Source organism: Lissotriton vulgaris, chromosome 5 (genome assembly GCF_964263255.1).
Source record: "Lissotriton vulgaris chromosome 5, aLisVul1.2, whole genome shotgun sequence".
NCBI lineage: Eukaryota > Metazoa > Chordata > Amphibia > Caudata > Salamandridae > Lissotriton > Lissotriton vulgaris.
In genome coordinates, this window is record NC_141693.1 from 259402023 (window position 1) to 259424785 (window position 22763).

The 22763-nt window shown below is 42.8% G+C and overlaps 1 protein-coding gene across 1 annotated transcript in view; it reads left to right on the forward strand.

Moving 5' to 3' along the window:
- Positions 1–22763, forward strand: part of MASP2 (MBL associated serine protease 2) — a 263680-nt gene that overhangs the window by 195133 nt on the left and 45784 nt on the right. The window contains exons 9-10 of the mRNA XM_086921321.1: positions 2330–2467; positions 10675–10749. Coding sequence (XP_086777447.1) covers positions 2330–2467; positions 10675–10749 — 213 coding nt within the window. The remainder of the gene's footprint in view (positions 1–2329; positions 2468–10674; positions 10750–22763) is intronic.

The window sequence follows — 22763 nt, forward strand, 5'->3', positions numbered from 1 at the left end:
TCACTACATACCCATTGTTTACTGAAAAACAATTCTTTATCAGCTAAAGTTGTTAAAATAGAGATTTGATACTGTCTAAATGCAACTGACTGTATCATTCTCGCTGGAAGATGAGGAATGAATGTTTGCCCTCAAGGCTTCGAGAGAGGGGACAACCACTAATAGGCTTTGCCTTACACAACTTTAATATTTGCACAGAATGTACCCGACTCCTTCAAGTCTAGAGGGGCCCAGGGCCTGAGTGCCTGTGGTGTGGAGTGGAGGTAGTTGAGTTTTCTCATGTTATATGGTTATGTCCGAGACTGAAGCCCTTTTGGAGGAAATATTTCAGATATTTAACCAAACTTTGGAGACTCTGCAATGTACCCATAAGGACGCACTTCTGACTATATCTAAACAGGAGGGCTATGCGAATACTGAAAAAGCACGCCTAAGACTAAGGTTTGCACTGGGGAAACAAGATATTGCACAGAATTTGACGAAAGAGACTCCTATATTGGTTAATTGGAGAAGAGGCATGGATAGATGCTGACTGATTGAGGAGCCAATTTGTGAGGCCCGTGTTTGTCCCGGTAAATACGGTACAATCTGGGGCTGCTGACCATTTGTTTTGATGACCATATGGACAATGTTAGCTAAGATTAATGGTGTTCGAGTTCATAATAGAGGAGATCCGTATATAAAGATAGGTGTATATTGAGTGCATACGCTGACTCTATACAATATCTGAAAATAATGCTAAATAATTCTGTGGATGTTTTCTGATTTTCTGAACATTGGATTCATTATGACTGTGTTCTCGCAGCATTGCGCTATGTTGTATTGTACTGTTTAAAAAGGTAGAATTCAATAAAATGATTTTACATAAAAAAGAAGCAGAGGTTAGAGTATTACATTCTGTCTTTCTCTATGGTAGAGGGCAGCTTGTCCCATACTTAAGGGCAGACCTGACACTGGCCATACAGACACAATGCTACTCTTGGGACAGAAGGGGACAGGCATATCTGTGGCCAATGATAAGCTGACTTACTCGAATGAGCAATGCTCGTTTCGTTTTGCTTTACTGTATCAATTTACCCATTGAGGTAAGCCTCCCCAGACCTATTCACACACCTATACTCCTCACTGACCACTGGTTTCATTCCCTCCTGACAGGAGAGGCGTTACTTAAAGCGAAACAAATTTGGTACTGGTGCAATTTCCTCTTGCTCCTTTTCCTACAGTCTTACTTTATCTACATAACGACAATATGGTAACCTATAGATAGCTATATGGTTACCTAGTACAATTAATTTTATAGTCACCTCTGAGAACAGAATAGACTTACAATGAATTTAAAATGTTAGCTTTGAGAAAACTACCAAGTGATAGAAAATAATCAGATGTGTTCTTACTAGGAATAAACGAAAGGAAGAGTTATGTCTTTGTATAGCATTACACAAACAGCACACAGCCTCACTTTTTCTTTCTCGGTGTGCCTTAAGAGTGCCATGCCACACCATTATGATTCACGCATCAAGCATGTTTTGCTTAATCCAAAGTGTTTACAAATCTACTTTTGGTTCTTCATGCATGTAAGTATTTGATATTTGTTTTTCTTTTCTGATTACACATTTATTGTAATATATTCTCAGTCTTGAAAAAGCTCCAGGCCTGCAAGCCTCATAGGGTGAAACACGTGTTGGCTGTTCCTGTAAAAACCAAAATATTTTACCAAAAACTCCTCCTTCATAAAGAAAAGAACACCAATATAAAAAGTTCAGTTATAGTGTTGGGTTACTGAAAAAAATATTTTTGCTACAGTTAATGTAGTGATTGTTACTATGAAAGTGGATGCATAGTCTCTACAATTTCAAATATTTAAAGATGGGACAGTGGGACTTACCCAATGATCTCAGAATATAAAAGGCACCATGAATAATTGTTTTTGTCAGTTTAAGCTAATTAAGAATTGAACGAATGACTTTGCGTCTCTATATACCCTTTCTTTAAGACTCGGCTTCCAGTCTGACTAATCCATAGTCCATCTGCAGTGGCAAGGAAGGAGAGCCAGGGTCAATAAGACTGTAGACGATCCTGGTAGTTAGTGTAAGATCAGAATTTTAAAGATAAACATAGATTCAATACGGTCTTCACAGGAGACTGGGTCAATCTATTTGGAGAAGAGGAAAGGCCAGTTAACAACTGTAAATGACACCCAAAAAAGAGACCCAATTAAATGAATCACGTAGTCAAGGAAAACCAACCTACACTATCCATACTCTGTTACACTGACCACAGAAACCACTGTAATATGTTTTACTGAACATCTGATGTTTCCTGCTTTTAGTTATCGACTGTGGCCAGCCAGAAGACATAGACAATGGAATGGTGACATTCGTGACAAAAGCTGGTGACACTCAGTATAATGCAGAAATTCAGTACACTTGCAGTGGAACTTACTACAGCATGAGAAAGAACAATAATGGTAAGGCAACATCTCGGCGTGTCCGATCATCTGTGGTACGGAGTTGAGCAGACCTTAAAAAACATGAGCCAACCCTAAATTTCATATGTGTATTTCTTTTACGAATTGTATATTTTCTGTAGGGGTTCTGCATAAGACGTATTGTGGGGGGCGGGGGTCAATAATAATTATAGGGGAAGTTTTAATGCAAAATTATTAGATGACGATCAGCATGCTGTTATGAATTTATTTTCACTTGTTCATTAGTAGATTTGTCTTGTGCTCCTTGATAATTGTACTGATACCAAAGGGGATGATGGACGGCTCGTTGGAGCAAATCAAACACTCAACCCCAATCAACTGATCTGGGTATAATCCATCATCATTCTTTAGCTCACTCCACCACCCCAGTTCAGACATGGCCATATGCAAATAAGTCTGACCCTGTGCCTCATGGGAACAGCTCAGCCTGAACTGCCAAGCCATGTCTTCCCTGGACTGGAAACAAGCATCCTGGAACCGGTTTCTGGCTAATCAGCCGTCATCAGCGAGGCTAGCTTGAATCCAGTGGCAAAGTGAGCAAGGGACCTACGTCTGGGCATACCCTGCCAACTAAGGGCGAACAAAGCGATACCAATTTGGGATGATGGACGGAGCGTTGAAGCAAATCAAACACTCGCCCCCAGTCAACTGATCTGGGTTTAATCCATCATCATTCTTTAGCTCACTCCACCTTCCCAGTTCAGACATGGCCATATGCAAATCAGTCTGACCCTGTGCCTCATGGGATGAGTCCAGCCCAAACTGCCAAGCCATGTCTTCCCTGGACCGGAGGCAAGCATCCTGGGACCGGTTTCTGGCTAATCAGCCGTCTTCAGCCAGGCTAGCTTGAATCCAGTGGCAAAGTGAGCAAGGAACCCACGTCTGGGCATACCCCTCCAACTAAGGGCGTACAAAGTGATACCAAAGGGGATGAGTATTGTGCTCCTTGATAATTGTAAGCATGGGCCAATAATAGAGTCTTGGCTCGTTGATTTAGGTATGAATATGTTTAATTGTTTTTTTGCTGAATACTTACCTGCCTCGTTTAACACTTAGTAGAGAAAGAAGCTCACAATGTCAGGTATAGGGCTAGGTCTCTGTGCACACCTTGGATTAGTGTGACACCAGGGCCAAAGTTGCTTGTAGGTGTGAGGTTTGGGTCTTCTGCTACTGTTATTAAAGGGGGGGGGTGTCTAGGTCAGGTCTGCCCTTTTTCTCTCCCTAATTACAGCTCAGGAAGATGGTTGACATCCAGGTGCAGAACCCTCCCACTTCATTGTACCCATGTGGTGGGTACTGCAGCTTGGAGTCAGCACCAGTAGTATCTGTTGTAAGAAACATCACTTTAGACACAGAGACTGTGTCTGGAGAGCAGCCTGGAATTAAATGCGAAAAGGTACCAACTGAAACCAACTCAGAAGCATGAGACAGATGGATCCACATCCACTCTCAAAATGTGTATTCAAGTAGGATCCAGACCATCCCACTATCTTCCAGCTACACGCTCTTCTTGACCAAGGAAGGGAGTGCTCCAAAGAATGCTTGAAGGATTGCTGTATAACTAAGGATGGATTTGTCTAACAGCCAGTCACACAGAGGTGATTGGATATCACCTGAAGTCTGCACTTTCTGTTGGAGGAACAGTGGGTTTGCTTAGTGCCTAGAAGCCTGCCTGTTGGCAGAGGGAAGGAGTCTGCCTAGCCTGGCAGGAAAAGCGACCGTCTTGAAAGAGAAACCCAGAGTGTTCCTTGCGAGGGGATTACTCAGAGAAAGTAGACTGCTTGAGGGTGTGACTATGGAGGGCAAACTATGTTGCAAATGGGTCCCTGGGACTCCCTCTGTGGTTTCCATTGATTTGCACCTGAAAGATTGACCAAAATGAACCATCTGTGTGTCCATTGATGATCGATGTGGGTCGCAATTTAGCACTGCTGCTGTTGACAGCACAAGAAGCCCCAATGCTGCTGAGGCAGAGCAGCTCGACTTACATGGGCTGTAACTGCCCGACGCACGCATTGACCCAAAGAGGCTTGCAACTTCATAGTCATGTGGTTTGTCTCCAGTGACTCCAAAGAGTGTTGTTGCAATTACCTTGTCATGGGATTCATTTGCACAGCCCCAGAAGGGGGTTGCAGCTGCCTTGCTGTTGAATCCCGGAGGACCACAGCAAGTACTGAAGGTGCCAAGACTTTTAAGTTAGTGCCTACTAAGCTGCATTTACTTTGTCCCATGGGGAGGCTGCTCATCTCGAAGACGTGGGTAGCAGTCATTCTCTCTGACAGAGTTAAATATATTCACCTTGGGAGGCCGCAATGCAAACATTTGAATGAGTCACACACGCAGTAATAGCTTACCTTGATCTCATTGGAAGCCAGTATACAAACGTGGGCCTTTGCAGCTTTAAAAAACACTCTTTAAGAATTTGTAAATGATAATAGCGACCTGCCCAAATTCTGCACGGGAGTATCCAATCTCAGCCTATACTAACTCAGAGCAGCGATACAATGTGCAATCTATGTGAAAAGCTGGCATCCTACCGCTTAGCGAGAAAAGAATATTTTATTTTAGCCATAATAGTTTTTATTTCAGTACAGAAATATGCAGCCCAGGGAACGTTCTTTTAAAGCTTTCTTTTCAAACTGGCAATATTAAGTGTAGCGAAAGAGAGTTTCAATACGGATACAGCAGACCAAATTAGGAAAAAATCGTGGTGCTTTGTAGCATTAACCAACTTTGTCTCCTGGAAATATTCAATATCGAAAATATTAAAATACTTGTGCCCAACGTACAAAGATACTGATTGCGCACCAACTTTTTGTGATCGATCTCTCATTTTGAAATGCAGTTTATGGACTAATAATTCGCACTGCACAATCTCCGTCGCAGTGGGTCGCAGAGCAGGTTGCTATTAGCAATCCCCGGTGATTAGCTATAAACACCGGGATGGAGATTTGCAATAAAGAACAGACCACCTTCCCGGTGTTTTTACGGCAAAATGAGAAGCGGCCAGTGGTCAACAAAGGAACCAGTGCTGCTTTAAAAAAATATATATATTAAGATTCCTTTCTCGGAAAAGATTGGGGTGAGCATGCTCTGTCCAAGGCTGCTAAAAATTCAAAAAGTAACAAAGGAGAAGATGTTGCAATGTGAGGCTCCCTTCTTTGAGAATCACCTACCTTCTCCTTCAATGTGTTTGTAAACGCAATTGCAATTTCATCATCATCACCAACTTTATTACGACCATAAAAGATCATAAAAGAAGACAACACAGTTTAAATAAAATACAAAATTACAAGCATAGTTTAAAATGTGCACAGGAAGCACAGTTTTAGATAAAATTAAAAAAGTACAAACATAGTTTAGAAGAGTGCAACAAGAACATTTAAAAAAATCATAGAATACATTTTGATGGTCTTGGGGGACACTAGTACCATACAGATATAATATGGGGGCGATGGGGGGGGGGGGGTATAATGAGTCATAAAGTGCATTTAGTGTGCCTTATTCAAAGTGCTTGACAGTATCTTGACAGGCCAAAGACCACAGCTCTACAAGTAATTCTTAGTACCTCGAGGTAGTGGCCCGGGCCAACAAGTTTGCACGGTGGAATGATCCATTTTTTTCTTGAAAGATGGTAGTGTGGGCAAAAAAATAGCAAATTAACAATTGTTTCTGAGGTGGCATTACATGCAGGGCAAAGATCATCATGTTATGTTATGTTATGTTATGTTATGTTATGTTATGTTATGTTATGTTATGTTAACCTCCATTTATAACGCGCACGGCTACTTGGAAGTGTCCCGGCGCAGAAGCCAAATGGTGGAGACGGAAGGAAGCTGACCCGGCTGAAAGACTACTTAAATAACAAGGTTTTTAACTGTTTTTTTAATAGCCTAAGGTCATCAATATTTCGTAGTTCGAAGGACAAAGCATTCCAAGCCATGGCCGCTCTAACTGAAAGGGAGCTGCCGCCCAATCTGGTCAGACGGTACCTAGGTGTGGCAGCGAGGCATTGGCCTGTAGAGGGAAGATGTCGGGGTGGCACATAGAACGTGAAGCGTCTCCTAAGATACTGTGGCCCTGCCTTGTAGAGGGCACCATGAGCCAGTGAAAGAGCCTTAAACAGTATCCATTGCTCCACCGGGAGCCAATGCAGATCCCGTAGGGTCTGCCTTACGCTTGATCTGCCAGGATTACTCACTAAAGCTCTCGCCGTCACGTTCTGGACAATCAGCAGCTTTTTTAGTTGATATGCCGGGAGACCAATGTACAAGGCGTTGGCATAGTCCAGACGTGACAGGATGAGAACATGGGTCACCATTTCTTTACCCACTTTGGGCAAGAGGGGCAGGAACTTCTTTAGGCATTTCACTGTGCCAAAGCACACACCGGCCAATTTATTAATCTGAGGCAAAGTCCTCACCAAACCAGACTCCCAGATTTTTTGCTGAGCTCCCCCTAGAGTTAGGCCGGGGGTAGCCCACTGGCCAAATGTCCTCTCTGAAACCATAAGGAACCATAGAGGAGCACCTCCGATTTCTCCTCATTGCATTTCAGTTGGGCTTTTGCTAGCCATTTAAAAACCTCAGCGAGACAGTTTCTGGCAGTGGTTGGAGAGAAATCAGTTTTCTTCCACGTGAAGAGGAGCTGGGTATCATCAGCATAGGCTATGATCTTAAATTAGCCTTGAGAAAGCCCCGGCGCAAATCGCCAAGAGGGGGCGAAACACGTGTCGGCTGTCCATGCTCTACAAAAAATAATAAAGATATCTTACTGCAATCAAAAATAGTTCTGTCCTCTGTATCACAATTTGAAAGAACGGATATTAATCCTGAAAAAACTTTTGTGATTTTCTATGGAGCACACACTCACCACTCCTCAAACCTGTTTTTCTACATGAAGCCCAAGAGGCCCAGAGCTTCGAGTGTGTCTCCATTCACCTACAAACACAGCTTATTTAAGCGTTGTTCAAGCCTTAGAATCCTTGGACCTTTGCTACCTTGCCCACAATATGATCTTAGCACCCAGCTCCTCCGCCAAGTAAACAAGGGGTGTCATATAGACATTAAACAGAAGAGGGCTCAATGTAGAGCCCTGTGGAACCCCGTAGTCAGATTCCTCGGAGTAGAAGTGAAGGGGGGCAGCCATACTTGCTATGATCTGTTGGCTAGAAAGGATTCTATCCACTCCCACACCAGACCCGAGATCATATGAAGCAGCATCAACTTTGAGCAAAACTGTTTTGTGGGAAGGGGCTTGTATCAAAACTGGAAGAATAGTTTTTGTGCCATTGGAGGAACAATTTCGTCCAATGTACCCTCAAAGCGGTAGATGGATTTAAAATCTAGAAATTCCGAAGTTAAGCGTCCCTCGCTTTTTGCCAGTGCTTTTTTTGGCATGACTTCCCAGAACCTTTCTTTCAGTTTTGTTTCTGAAATCGTGGATAGGCTATCCGGTTTGGTCCAGAACCTTTCCATCCCGATCCCCTCGAGTAGGTCTCTCACTGATCTAAACGAGGGGATTGAAGATATCGATGGAAACCTCAGGAGTACTATCAAAAGCTCCCGGTAAGTGGCAAGCTCATCAACTGTCCATATCCTATGCCAGAACATTAACAATTTATAGCTTAATTTGTGCATTAACAGCCTGTGTTCAAGGTCCAAGTAGAGGGGTGTCAGCGGAGTGCTGGTAGGTCCACCAAAGATCTAAGGAACCGGTTCTCAATTGCAAGTAAGCAGTTTGTATTGCCAGTACCCCAGAGCTCGGCTCCATAGAGAATACCTCCTAGCACCTTGATATTATAAATTTCCAGGGTGGGAGTGAGCTGCCTAGAATGTGTTTTCTTGTGAATTTTGGTAATGTTTGTCATCTGGTGTATAAGTTGCACAATTGCAATTTCACTTCCTACCCCTAGTTGCCATTAGGAATGGATTTAGTACATTGAAAAGTCCCCTTTGCAGTCCCAAACACTGTGATTTTGCAAACTGCAGGGTTTGGACCTACAAAAGGACTTCGTACATCTGGCACCCTTTATATTACATAAAGTGAGCACATAACATGTTAATTTAAGGCATGGTCCTTACTACAGTTTTTGGGCTTAGTGGTGTCTTAAATAGTTGAAGAAGTGGAGAAGAGGCCTTTTACCACCTTATTCAGTGGTAAATGGTTATGTGTGTCTAGAACTTTAAAGGAACGTACTGCTTTTGGCAGATGTCTTTGACATCTCTAGGCCCGCCAATTCAAACGCCATGTGACACATGCTTTGGCGCCTTATCACACAGAGACCTGGTGAAGAGGCACTATCACACAGTGAGCTGGAATCCTTTTCATAGAATAGGTTTCATGCTCAGGTGAGAATGCTTTGCAAGGCGAGGCTCCATTCAAAACCTTCCCAGGACACGGGAGGTGGCTCCAGATGGGAGACATTGTTTACATCGAATGCACTACAACGCATTCCATTCCAACGCGGTCGTTACAACAACTGCGTTGTTACAACGTGAACCATGACATCACAAGCTGTTACAACGACTTGCTGTAGGGGGCAGAAGGTGTTGGATTTACAACCCAACACCTTCCCTGCTGTTGCACAAACTGAAGTAGGAATAGTAAATCATACTATTCCTAAGTCCAGCACTCCCCCTACAGTAAGTCGTTGTAACGAGTTCGATGTAATGGTTTGCGTTGTAATGGAATGCATTGTAGCGCATTCGATGTAAAGACATATATTCCTCCAGATAAGTAATACTTAATGTAGGGGACAGGAGGGTGGTGTTTCGGCAGAGCTGGATGTCCAAAACCCCATTTACTGAGTCCCCCACCCCCCCTTGCCAAGGTCCTGCCTCCTTCTCTGTACAATCGTACTGTGAAAATTTAAGTTGGAAGTCTACCTTTCTAAGAGTACAACAGAACACAATAACATAACACAAAATGGAACACAGAAAACAACCACAGTGAAACACAATGTGCAATGTAATTATGCAACACAAACACACAGCAGCACAAAAACAACACATCACCAGCACAGTAAAAAAAAAAAAGAAAATATGCACAAATATATTTGTTATGCTTGGCTCTGGTAGAGAGCCTCTAGTGTGAATAACTGGATTCTAAAGGTAGTAATTCACTGCTTTGAAGTGACAATAGCTGTTAACCAGCCGCGGCCCATGGAGGTAAGAGTGGTGGGTCAGTGGGGGCCAGGTTGGAGGGGTGGGGGGGGTGGAATTTCGACAAACTGCGACAAGGGAACATGAATTATTTATTGAATATTACCTCATCATTGTCTGTCAAAATTCCCACCCCCACTTGGCCATACTGCTCCACCACTCATACCTGCATGGGCTGCAGCTGCTGTCAACAAAAGCTTTTACCCACAGTTGCTACATCATGAAGGAATTCTAGGTTGCTCTTGTCGTGCTCTCTGAGAGCCCGTCAGAACAGAAAAGCAAGGAATAATGTGGATGTTTTTCACCTCAAGGTTCAGTGTCTATTTGATGTCATTAAGAACTCCTTGGTGTAAAACATCCTCGTAACACACTTTCACCCATCTATGTAATCCTTGTTGTCACACACTACTACTTCACAATTCTGCGTTCATAATACGTCGGTTGAAGTTTGCACAAAGCAGTTCTTTATCACCCAGAACATGTAATAGCACCAGCCAAAAATCTTTTATGATCTGGCACTGGAAGCTTACTGAGTCTGCTCACACATGCAGGGGGCTCCAAGTAAACATTTTGAAAAATCCAGAATTTAATTAAACTCAAATTAATAGATGCAAAATTGGTTCATAATGACTTGTTTTATGCACTTTGCATTCAGCACTTATGCCATTTCTAAGCGCAGTAAATAACAAATGTTACTGTTATCCAATGTGGGGTATTTATTAGTTCCATCACATCTAGAAACATTGTATACCTTTTGGTGACCTTGCCACCCCAGCAGGCCTGTCTACCAGTCCTCTAATGTATTGAAATGATACTTCAATGACTTGAGCACCCTCTGCATACATGCATGTGTACACGGGCATACATTATGGTCCCCTTCTTCAACCTACAGCAGTATATACCCTTGTGCATTGCAGGCACGTCCAATGCCACCTGTCTCTAAATGCATGGTGTCTCAACCTTCTGTGTGAGTCATCCCATCCATATGTTAATCATTCATGTTTCTGGCTTACCTATTTCCAGGCATTTACCGTTGTGGAACAGCAGGTGTATGGGAGAGCACCACAGGAGAAAGGACGCTGCCCGTCTGTGACCCTGGTAATGTATACATTTGAAGATATATATATATATATATATACACATACATACACACACAATGTGTTCATTCAATGTGGGGGAAATAAAACATAGACACTAACAATGCTCTGATGTTAAAGACCATGTTTGCATTGTGGTTTTGAACACTACTGACATCTTTTTCAGCAGCAGTTTTCATCTTCCATAGGGCTCAAAGTATTTTAATGAGAATACCTTGCTTGTTATTATGATGACTTCTAAAGTAACATTTCTCTCACGATGTAGTAGAGTCCAACATAGCCAAACTGGAATTATAGCTAGTGTCCTTGGCAGCATATTATAACACACAATAGTTGCCTGGTGTCCTTGTGTTGGGAGCATCTAAGGGGAAATAACAGAAGCAAGGAGGCGTTTGTGTCTCCTACTAAAGATGGAAAATCCAAGAATTGGATGAGGTGGGCTCACTCATGTAATGTGACATGCTCCGCCTCCATCATAGGCCTCCTCGTCCCACCCTAGTAAGGTGATTCTACCAGGGCGGACCCGACCTCGGGTTGGGCTATCCCGAGGGCGTTCTTACATATTATTTATTTTTTCTGGATAGCATGGGTCCAGTTGCGGACTAGAAATACCTCTGGGTATACCACAAAAATATTCCTTTATTCCGTTGTATCTTGGGTATGATTAAAAATACTGTTGGGTAATCGCGGGGTATAGATGTGGATACTATAATACTTGTATACTCCTGGGTTCAACCAACATGTTTCTGCCCTTTCCTAAAAGCCTAAAAGACCTTGGGCATTCATTGGAGTTAATACCTACCTCTCTAGCCCTAACTGGAAGTAAAGGTAAGAAGTTTGCTAATAAAAGCAGAGAGGACCTACCTACATCTGTATTTGATATCTAGTTACTGGTGGCATTTTGCCTCATGGTCTGTTGAGGGGGCCACCTACTATAGTCAAACATCCGTCAGGGAGAAATGCCCACTTGGATCCTACCCATCTCTTACCAACAGCTGTCTGGCAGCATAATCTATTTTGCAATTTAGGTTAACTGCAAGTTATTTTAGGGTTTGATGGGGGGAGGGCCTTTTGCAGGAGCCCTTGGCAATTCAGGGGTTCCTTGGGTCAGATTATAATAATCTGAGCAATTTCCCATTAATGTTCATTTACTTAACCATGCTGTTGGACCCAAAACTGAGCACCAAGTTCACTCCATTGACATTTGACCCTCTGACTAGCAAAGTCAAGTAGTCGAGAGTTTACTCAAGTAAGTGGTGGAAAGACTCATTGTGTAACTGTCATTAGGTGACAAATAATTCCTCACTATCCAACCAGTACTTCGTTTGTAATTTTATAAAAAGAAAAGTACTTAAATACTCTTACACAGAATAAAAAAATCACTGTATGCCAATTTTGTTTTGTAAGATGTGTTCCCCCTTGACCCCGTGCATGGGGATATCAAAGTGCTTTAATAAGGTATGGCCTGTTGCTTTGGTCACTTATGGTCACAATTGGATAATAATTGGTGCCACAGGCTAGTGCGTGTCTTCCCTCACTTTGAGGAGCAATGTAACAGTACTGTTTTGGTGGTGGAAGTCCTGTGGCGCATTGCTGTCAGTGGAGGCCACACCCCTTCAGTGGTATGCATCTGGCAAAGCTCACCAAGTGGAGATGCTGCGAAAATGACCTCAGCCCAGCTGACAGAGTCTGTGCTTCACATGAGCACACCACCCACGACCTCAGGTGAGTCACAGCAAAAACAGTGCCGTGGGAGGTGCATGGGTGATTGCAGAGCTCACAGTCATAGGGACCTTGCTGTTTATGTCTTCCTCTGACCCATACTCAAACCCCTCTCACAAACAAGCAGAAGCTCATGATGGGCCCTAATACATCCTTGAACGTCTGTCAGTGCTTCAGTACTATTGACACAAGACCACTGATGGGAATTCTCTTTGGTATTAATTTCAGGACACTCTGAGCCAGTGTGGATGCTACATCCAGGCCTCCTGACCTAATTTGAATCCAGCACTTAGCCAGACATTGAAGGGGTATAGGAAAGATTACCCAAAGGTCATTGAGATGCCCCCCAGCATCCAACAGTCCAAACAACGTGGCGGTAGGGGGACAATTGTCTGAAAGGTACTCCGCCCTCTACTACCTTCCACTATTTAGGCAGACTCAGGCCCCATCGAGCACCAAATCAATCAATGTAGAGATAAATGACGAGCAGCTGCTAGGCTCTGTGCCACCCTCACTTCCCAACACCCCCAGTACCTTGCCTACAGTAAGGGGATGCTGGGCGAGAAAGCTCTGTTCCAAACAGGAAGATACAAAATAGAGGTTTTGGCACAGAAAGGACATAGATGTTTTTCTGGCCCACAATCCAATGTCTCAAATATTCCTTCTAAAAATCAGAGTGTTGAAGCTTACAGAAGACATAAGGACCAGCTGGCCTTCATACTTTTCCCAAATAAGGTCTCTTTGTGCCCAAAGTTCTGTAGCGATTCAAATAAGGTGGCAAAACCAGAATTCATCCTCAGTCGGACTTCTTTTTAGTTCAAATCCTACTAGATATATAGTAGCTTGTCAACAACATACAGTGACTTGGAGTCTGCTCATTGCTTACCATTGGTTGTCACTCATTTGCTTTCTTCTTTTTTTTTATTGAGGAGAAAGAAATTTCAAAATAAAAAAAATCAAGAAGACTAACAGTCTTTTTCCATCATTAAAGACAAATAATAAATGCTTCATCTCAAAAACTATTTGTCGCAAAAAATTAATTAACCAGCGATTGTCCATACATAATAATATTACTTGATAATACTTGATTTGTTAGCCCTCCCCCCCCTCTCCTAGGGTTATCCCTCTATTAAAACTCCACCATAGCTAACAAGAAAGGGAAAAAACGGCTGTGAGGAAAGCTATATTATTCACCTGAGGGTATAAAAGGGTTGCAGCTGTGTGGGTCGGGGTGACCAGTCCCTGGGATGTGTGCACTTCAACTTAAAACAATATGTTTCTTAACATGCTTCTTCTTGGTTTGAACAAATCATTTCGTAAAGTTTCTCTAAGTTAAATCATGATATTCATATATTGATTCATGAATTCATCCATTGCTTCATGACAAACTTCCTTCAATTAGTCTTTATCAGCTTAATGAACAGACCGTTTTTGGGTTTCGCCTGCCGAAGCCTGCGCTCTGCGCAGCTTTTCGGCGCAGGCGAAATCCATTGACTCTAATAAGGACTTCAGGAACGTCCCCCGGCTCCCATTGGCTAGCTCCATAAATGGAGGCTAGCCATTGGGAGCCGGATCTGTCCGTCAAGGCCGGACCAGATTCGGGGGCGTTCCCACGATTTTTTCCCTCTCCACCCACTTCTGTTCGTCATCGCAGCGGTGGGTGGGTGTTATTTATTTTTTCGAGTCGCCCTTTTTTCTTCATTTTACATGCGTCTGTTGTTGGAGTTAGTTCAAGATTCGAGTTCCCACGAAGCGATCAGGGATCAGGTAAGGAGTATTTTGTTTATAAATGTGTTTTCACTTTGTAAGTTTAGGTATTTTGTTCTGTGTCGGTTCCCGCCCCCCTCCCGCTGTCCTGTGCCCGTTCCCGCGCCCCTCCCGCTGTCCTTGTGTCCGTTCCGCCCCCCTCTCCGTGTGCCCGTTCCCGCCCCCCTCCCCTTTCACTCTCCGTTGCTTGTTGTATTTATTGTGCATATTACCCCCATTTGCAGACCACTTATGCTGTCATGTTCAGCTTGTCTATCACATTCCACCCGGGACGGAAGTCCGTCACCGCTGTCGATGACCCTGATCACAACACGCCTCTATTAACACACTTCTGTGTGCTAAGTAAACATTTTGAGCCTCGTTGGGGTCTCCACGCAACCGATTTTGCGGTTTTCGGGTAAGATTTGCCATTTTCAACCATGTACACTTTTACCATTTCGTTACGCTTTTGGGGAATGCATGCGGCACCATTAGATATTACCAGCACACAGCAGTTTCACCAGCCGTGCATGAACACCACTCTGTTTCGAGTGTCTTGTCTAAACGGCCGCCTCAACTAACTATATACGGCTCATTCGCGTTCCCACCACTTTTGTTTGGTTCTATGCAACTTCACCATCCGAGTATGCACGTAAATCCGCTCAGAGTTTTTTGGGATAGTCGTTTTAATGGATTATACACAGCTCATTCACACTCCCATAATTTTTGTTTGGTTCTTGGTCTGTACACTTATACCTCATCTTTTTCTTTTTTTTCATAATGCCATTTATTTATCTGTTTTCAAAACCAACACATAAATAAAAATTTTGTCATTTACAATGCCAATAGCTCTAACTTCTCCAAAGGCGAAACCGTTGCATTGTAAATGCTTGTTTATGAAACCCAATGCATTTCGGGTCAAACACAAGACCCTTCCTCAGGGGTCTGGAAAAGGAGAGATACACAGAACCAGGTCAGGCTATTATAATGTATCGCATTTCATACATGTCGACATTAACATATATAATTCCAGCACAAGTTTCAATGTGGCTGCGAGCTTAAAGAATATGCTACTCTAATCATGATTATATTACAAATGGAGCGTAATGATTCACAGGGTGGCTTCTGGATTAAAAGTTGTATGTGAATATCTGTTAAGGTGAAAACATATATGTGAATAGTGCCTGGGGCTTATAATGATGGTGAGCAGGGAGCGTTAAAACGTCTACGTGATTTACTATCAAGCATTATTCACAGCTACCTGAAACACAGAGTGCTGACTAGTTTGAGTGCGTACATATTAACTGAGAGTCCCTGGTGGTACGGGATATGTTACTTAAGGTTAAGGGCTGCTATACAATGTTTAAATCTAACCGCCGAAGGTTTACAATGCCGGTTTCATTTACTTACATTTTCAGCCAAGTTTGTGCGCGTAAAGCGCAGAGTCGTCAAGCTGTCACTTCCTGGTTCGCGCTCTGGGAAGTTACGTATCAGTGTATCATTCAATCATAATGTGACTATTTATAGTTCATTACCCATGTGATATGAGTAAATCGCTTCACAGTGACTTCCTGTCGTGCTCTCACCTGGTGTTGCCTCAGGAGTGCCACGGAGCATGAAGTTAGTTCCACAACTTCACCCTATCACCACCACATGCCAGAGTAGAGACTAGTCATCTACTGGTGATTAGGGGGAAGGAGGGAAAACAAAACTAGGGAAGGAGGGAATGACAAGAAATCTTCTCCAATCGAGGTGGTCAGGATATCTGCAAAGCTTTGGTAAGCGTCTACTGTAGGAAGAGAAAACATAAGATTAATGGCTGTCCCTGCCTGTCTTAAATCTACAGTGTCTCTGTCTGAAGTGCATGTACCTTCTATTTCTGTGGCTTCTCCTCTTGAGAAAGTAGTAAGTGCTTAGCTTTGGTACAAGGATTTCCTGACTCTGTAGATAAATACAACTTAGGATCAATATTACCTCTTAGGGAAGGAGGGAGTATATTTCTAGTCTAGAATCTCGAGCTCACCATATAAAGAGATAGGAGACTGCTTGATTCAAATGCCCATCCAGAATCTTGTCTGAATGTTTATATTATACATCCATACTTGGAATTCTTAGCTATGGTTCATGGTATGTTGATTTCACAGGAAGACCATGAAATAAATAGCACTTATCAGTCTTAAACTTAATAACGCCCAAACCGCTATTATGCACAAAGAAATAAAGAATGTCTGAAAGTAACAGATACTCTAGTCGTACTATAAACAATCAGTAGGACTAATGCACGGGATAGAAAGATACTCGATCTTCTCCCCAAAATACAATCGAGGCTCAAAATGCGCTTTTCACAAAACATAGAACGAGCCTGCAATGCGGTTACATATAATTCAATCTCCGACGCTTCACCGCAACGCCGAGACCCGACGCTCCTCCACGAACGTCACCACCGTGACCCGGACACGAATACAGTAACTGGCCCGAACACAAAGCACTTCCTGGACGGAGAGGAGGGCTTAAGACTCGCCTCTCTTCTTCATGCGCATGCGCTAACCTCTGCGCATGCATCTAACTGGATAGTGTTGCCATTTCGCCAAACCACGTCTGTGTCGTTTTGCCAACCCCGGGTGCAAGCATGACAGTACACCCCTCCCAGGAGTCCTCCAACCGGTTTGGGCTTGTTAGGATATCTCCTATGAAAGGTGCGAACTAGACGAGGTGCGTGTACCTGACTAGCAGGTTCCCGTATATGTTCTTCAATTCCATACCCTTTCCAATGTATTAGGTACTGAAGACGTCTGCGTACTCTCCTAGAATCAATAATAGCCCCCCACTTCATATTTCTCGTTATGATCAATTACAGTGGGAATAGGTACAGCAGGGAGACGAGTACCGGGTTCAACAGGCTTAAGGATAGAGACATGGAACACAGGATGTATTTTCATGGAGATAGGCAGATCCAATTTCATAGCGACAGGATTCAATATTTTACTGATGGGAAAGGGACCTATGAATTTGGGTTTGAATTTACAGGCTCCTCTCAATGCCAGATATTTGGTGGATAACCATACTTTTTCACCTGGCTGATAAAGGGGTTAAGGTTTTCTTCGTGTATCGGCTCTCTTCTTGTACTCAGTCTTGGGTCTATGTAAATTGTCTTGAATGTTTGTATGTACTGTTTGTATGTGTTTAACCAGATCTGACACAGCAGGGGTATTACATGAAGCGGACAGAGGCATAGGCAATACTCTGGGATGAAAGCCGTGAGACCCATAGAAGGGGGTATAGAGGGTGGAGAAATGATGGCTATTATTATATGACAGTTCAGCAAGCCATACCAAATAATCCCACTCCATTACTGTTTGTATAGTCTGACATCTAATGAATTGCTCAAGACTTTGATTTGCTCTTTCTGTCTGTCCGTCAGTTTGCGGGTGGTGACTGGAAGATGGAAGGACATCAATCTGTAATTATGCGCATAGTTGCCTCCAGAACTTTGAGACAAATTGAGTTCCCCTATCCGTAATTAATACTGAGGGAAGACCATGTAGCCTAACGATTTCATGCAGAAAGGTGACTGCCAATAAGTTGGAAGAGGGAAGGCCCTTTAAAGGGATAAAATGAGCAGTCTTAGTGAACATATCCACAACAACTAGAAGGGTGTTGTTTCCTCTTTTGGTGCATGGGAGTTCAACAATAAAGTCCATAGACACTGTGTTCCATGGGTTAGGAGGTGTGGGTAGAGGTTGTAATAATCCCACGGGCCCTCCATGGGACACCTTTCCTTGTACGCAAATGTGGCATGTCTGCACATATTGTTGAACATCTTGCGCCAAACGAGGCCACCAACAATAGCGTCTTGTTAATTCTAGGGTTCTCTTGTAACCTGGATGGCCTGCTACGCCGTGTGTGTGACACCATTGTAAGACCTGTTGCTGTAATGGTATTGTAGGAACAACTAATCCTCCCTGTACATAATGTAAACCCTGCTTGATTTGCGACGTATGATTTCCCAACAGAGGTGTCATTGAGGGGTCTTGTTGTGCATCTTGTATGTTTTGAAGGAATTGTTCCTCTACTGTTAATGCACATATAACCTTCTGTGTGTCAAGGATAGTAGGGGGTTGTTCAGTAGCGGGAACAGGCTCAAACCCAATATGGAACAAAGCATCCGCTTTTCCGTTCTTTCTGCCTGCTCTGAATTGGATGACAAAGTCATACTCACTAAAGAACTGGGTCCACCGTAATTGTCTCATTGACAAAGCTCTGACTGTTTTCAAATATTGTAAATTTCTATGATCCGTTAGAATCGTGATAGTATGGTGGGTACCTAGGAGATATTGACGCCATTCCTCTAAAACCTTCTTTATGGCTAAAAGTTCCCTTTCTCCTACAGCATAGTTGGTTTCAGCTGGTGTCAGTTTATGAGAATAATACGCTACGGGATGTAAAACCCCTGTGTCTGCATCTACTTGAGATAGTACCCTACCCACCACAACCTGAGAAGCATCAACTTCTACGACAAAAGGACTCTTTTGATCAGGATGTCTTAAAATGGGTGCTTGTGTAAAAGCTTTCTTTAATGTGCAAAAGGCTGCATCGGCCTCTTTAGACCATGAAAAAGGGGTACCTTTACGTAACAATTTGCTAATTGGAGCAACTACATCAGAAAAAAGGCTAATGAATCTCCTATAGAAATTCGCGAAGCGTATGAATCGCTGTACTTCTTTAACATTTGTAGGAGGTGGCCATTGTGTGATAGCAGAGACTTTCTGTGGATCCATTTGTAAACCGCGTGCAGAAACAATATACCCCAAAAAGGCTACTTGTCGTCTATGAAAGAATCATTTGTCCAGTTTACAGAACAAATGGTTGTCTTGTAGTTTTTTCAATACGGCTTGAACATGCAGGTTGTGTTCTTCCATATTGTTTGAGAAAATTAGTAAATGGTCAATGTAAGCGATCACACATTTATCGAGGAGTTCTTTCAATACCTCGTTGATGAAATATTGGAATGCGGAGGGAGCATTACATAGCCCAAAGGGCATCACGAGATACTCATATAATCCATATTTGGTACAAAAAGCTGTCTTCCACTCATCTCCATCTTTTACCCTCACGAGGTGATACGCTCCCCGTAAATCTAATTTTGTGAACCATTTAGCATCTTTAATCTGATCCAGTAAAGAGGAGATGAGTGGTAACGGATATTTATTCTTGATGGTGATAGAATTGAGGGATCTATAATCGATACAGCACCGCAATCCGCCCTCCCGTTTAGGCATAAAAAAGAGAGCGGAAGAGGCAGGAGATCTGGATACTCAGATAAATCCTAGTTCAAGCATTTTGTCAAGATATTCCCTTAGATAGAGGTTTTCTTTTTCAGTTAAGGAATATACCCTACTTGTAGGTATACGGGCACCTGCTTGTAAGTCTATTCGACAGTCATACACCCTAGGAGGGGGTAGACTGGTAGCTTGCTCTTCGTCAAACACAGACTGAAAAGCCTGATATTCAACTGGTAATACACTATCAGGTTCATCTACAGTTGTTCTTTCAGGAATAGGTGGACGTGGTACCAGAAGACTACACTGAGGACTTTCGCTGTGTTCTTCTTTTATAGTAACCATTGAGACCTCAACCTTATTCACTCCTTCTAGATTTCTTCTCTTATGATTTACGCAATTCTCTGAGTTAAACATGATCTGTGAATGTTGCCAATCTATGGAAAGATTATGCTCCCGTTACCATGGAAGCCCCAAAACTACTGGGAACTGTGGGGATTGGATCAAATTAAATGTGAGGTTTTCCCAATGATTTGAGGAGATGCACATTTCCAGAAGGATAGTAGTATGTGTTATAGGTCCTGACTTTAAGGAACTCCCATCAATAGTGTAAACCTCCTCTCTAACTTCTTTAGGTATCTCAGGTATAGACCATTTCATGACCCATTGTTTGTCAATAAAATTACCAGACGCTCCTGAATCTATCATAACAGGAACATCGATGGTTGTAGTGTTCCAATATAACTGTGCAGGAGTAAAAAAATGTCCTTTATTGGAATGCAAGGATGAGACCATATATCCTGGATGACCCGATGGCGCAGTCTCTTTTAACCTCGGGTCTCCTAGTTTTCCGTTTTCGATATTGTTTGGGTTTTACAGGGCATTCTCTCAGAAAGTGCCCAGCCTTTCCACAATATAAGCATAATTTGAGGTCTCTTCTACGCTGCTTTTCTGATTCACTGAGGGGTCCTTTAATACTACCAATTTGCATAGGTTCTGTTTTATCTAGTTTAGTCTCAGTGTCAACCTTCTTATCTCGAATGCCTACTCTATTATATTCAAACCGCATTCTATCTTTTCTTCTTTCTCCCAATCTATGATCTAATTTGACCACCAAATCTATCAATGCAGTGCACTTCTCAGGGGCATATACCACATGAGCTAAAGCATCTTTAAGTTCATCAATCAGCCCCTTATAAAAGAGGGCACTACGTTTTTCAGCTGGCCAGTCTGCCTCTGCCACCAATCAGTTGAAGGTGGAAATATAGGTATTGATATCTTTTGTTCCTTGTTTAAGATTTAACAATTCTGTGTCTGCGGCATGAGTGAATGTATGTTTGTCAAATAATTTGCGTAACTCCCTCTTAAAGGCTTCATAATCTAACAACAGGGGGTCATCTTTTTCAAAGAGAGGTATAGTACAATTTGCGGCAGAACCTCCTAAATATGAAATAACAAAAGCTACTTTAGCTTGGTCCGTGGGAAAACATGAGGCCTTACACATAAAATGTAACTGACATTGGCTGATGAAGGCAGCGCATTTATTAGGGTCTCTGTAGAAACGTTCAAGTGGGGCTAATGGTATACATTGAGGGGTCACTACCTGAATGACTGGATTTTGGGGGATCTGCAAACTAGCTCGTCCCCCTCCGTCTCCATCTCTTTTAAATGCATCTAATCTGTTAGACAGAGCTTGGGTTTCTCTTTGGAGATTTCCGATCATAGTAGCTAGATCAGTGAGAGTCAGATCCATGGCACTCAGGTGGCAAATATGTAAATAGGCTTTGAGTTATGTCGTGCTCTCACCTGGTGTTGCCTCAGGAGTGCCACGGAGCATGAAGTTAGTTCCACAACTTCACCCTATCACCACCACATGCCAGAGTAGAGACTATTCATCTACTGGTGATTAGGGGGAAGGAGGGAAAACAAAACAAGGGAAGGAGGGAATGACAAGAAATCTTCTCCAATCGAGGTGGTCAGGATATCTGCAAAGCTTTGGTAAGCGTCTACTGTAGGAAGAGAAAACATAAGATTAATGGCTGTCCCTGCCTGTCTTAAATCTACAGTGTCTCTGTCTGAAGTGCATGTACCTTCTATTTCTGTGGCTTCTCTTCTTGAGAAAGTAGTAAGTGCTTAGCTTTGGTACAAGGATTTCCTGACTCTGTAGATAAATACAACTTAGGATCAATATTACCTCTTAGGGAAGGAGAGAGTATATTTCTAGTCTAGAATCTCGAGCTCACCATATAAAGAGATAGGAGACTGCTTGATTCAAATGCCCATCCAGATCTTGTCTGAATGTTTATATTATACATCCAAACTTGGAATTCTTATCTATGGTTCATGGTATGTTGATTTCACAGGAAGACCATGAACTAAATAACACTTATCAGTCTTAAACTTAATAACGCCCAAACCGCTATTAAGCACAAAGAAATAAAGAAAGTCTGAAAGTAACAGATACTCTAGTCGTACTATAAACAATCAGTAGGACTAATGCACGGGATAGAAAGATACTCGATCTTCTCCCCAAAATACAATCAAGGATCAAAATGCACTTTTCACAAAACATAGAACGAGGCTGCAATGCGTGTACATATAATTCAATCTCCGACGCTTCACCGCAACGCCGAGACCCGATGCTCCTCCACGAACGCCACCACCGTGACCAGGACACGAATACAGTAACTGGCCCGAACGCAAAGCACTTCCGGGACGGAGAGGAGGGCTTAAGACTCGCCTCTCTTCTTCATGCACATGCGCTAGCCTCTGCGCATGCGTCTAACTGGATAGTGTTGGCCATTTTGCCAACCACGTCTCTGTCGTTTTGCCAACCCCGGGTGCAAGCATGACACTTCCTGGTTACGAGCCATACTCGATCGATCGTTAGGCTTGAGTATATTATATGTCATTGTCAAAATCATTTCACCTAAGCTATGATCAAAATGTATCATGAGGTAACGCGCTCTCTGTCGAGGATGTTAGAAAACAAATACGATTTACAAGGGTGAAGTTGTACTACATCTACATGATACATGGAAACAGAAACGGTTAAGTCTGTTCTCGTAATGGGAAGAACAAATAGTGTGCAGCACGCATAGCGCTGTTCATGTTCTGAGAACGCATAGTGTAGGGAAACAACTTACATGTTATATATGTTCACGTTACTCAGTTGGCCAATCAAATGGTGATTTTATACTCCGCGTGTGTTTAAATGGCTGTGTCAATGTGCTCAGTGCTGGGGTGCTCACTACTTCTTGATGCGCAT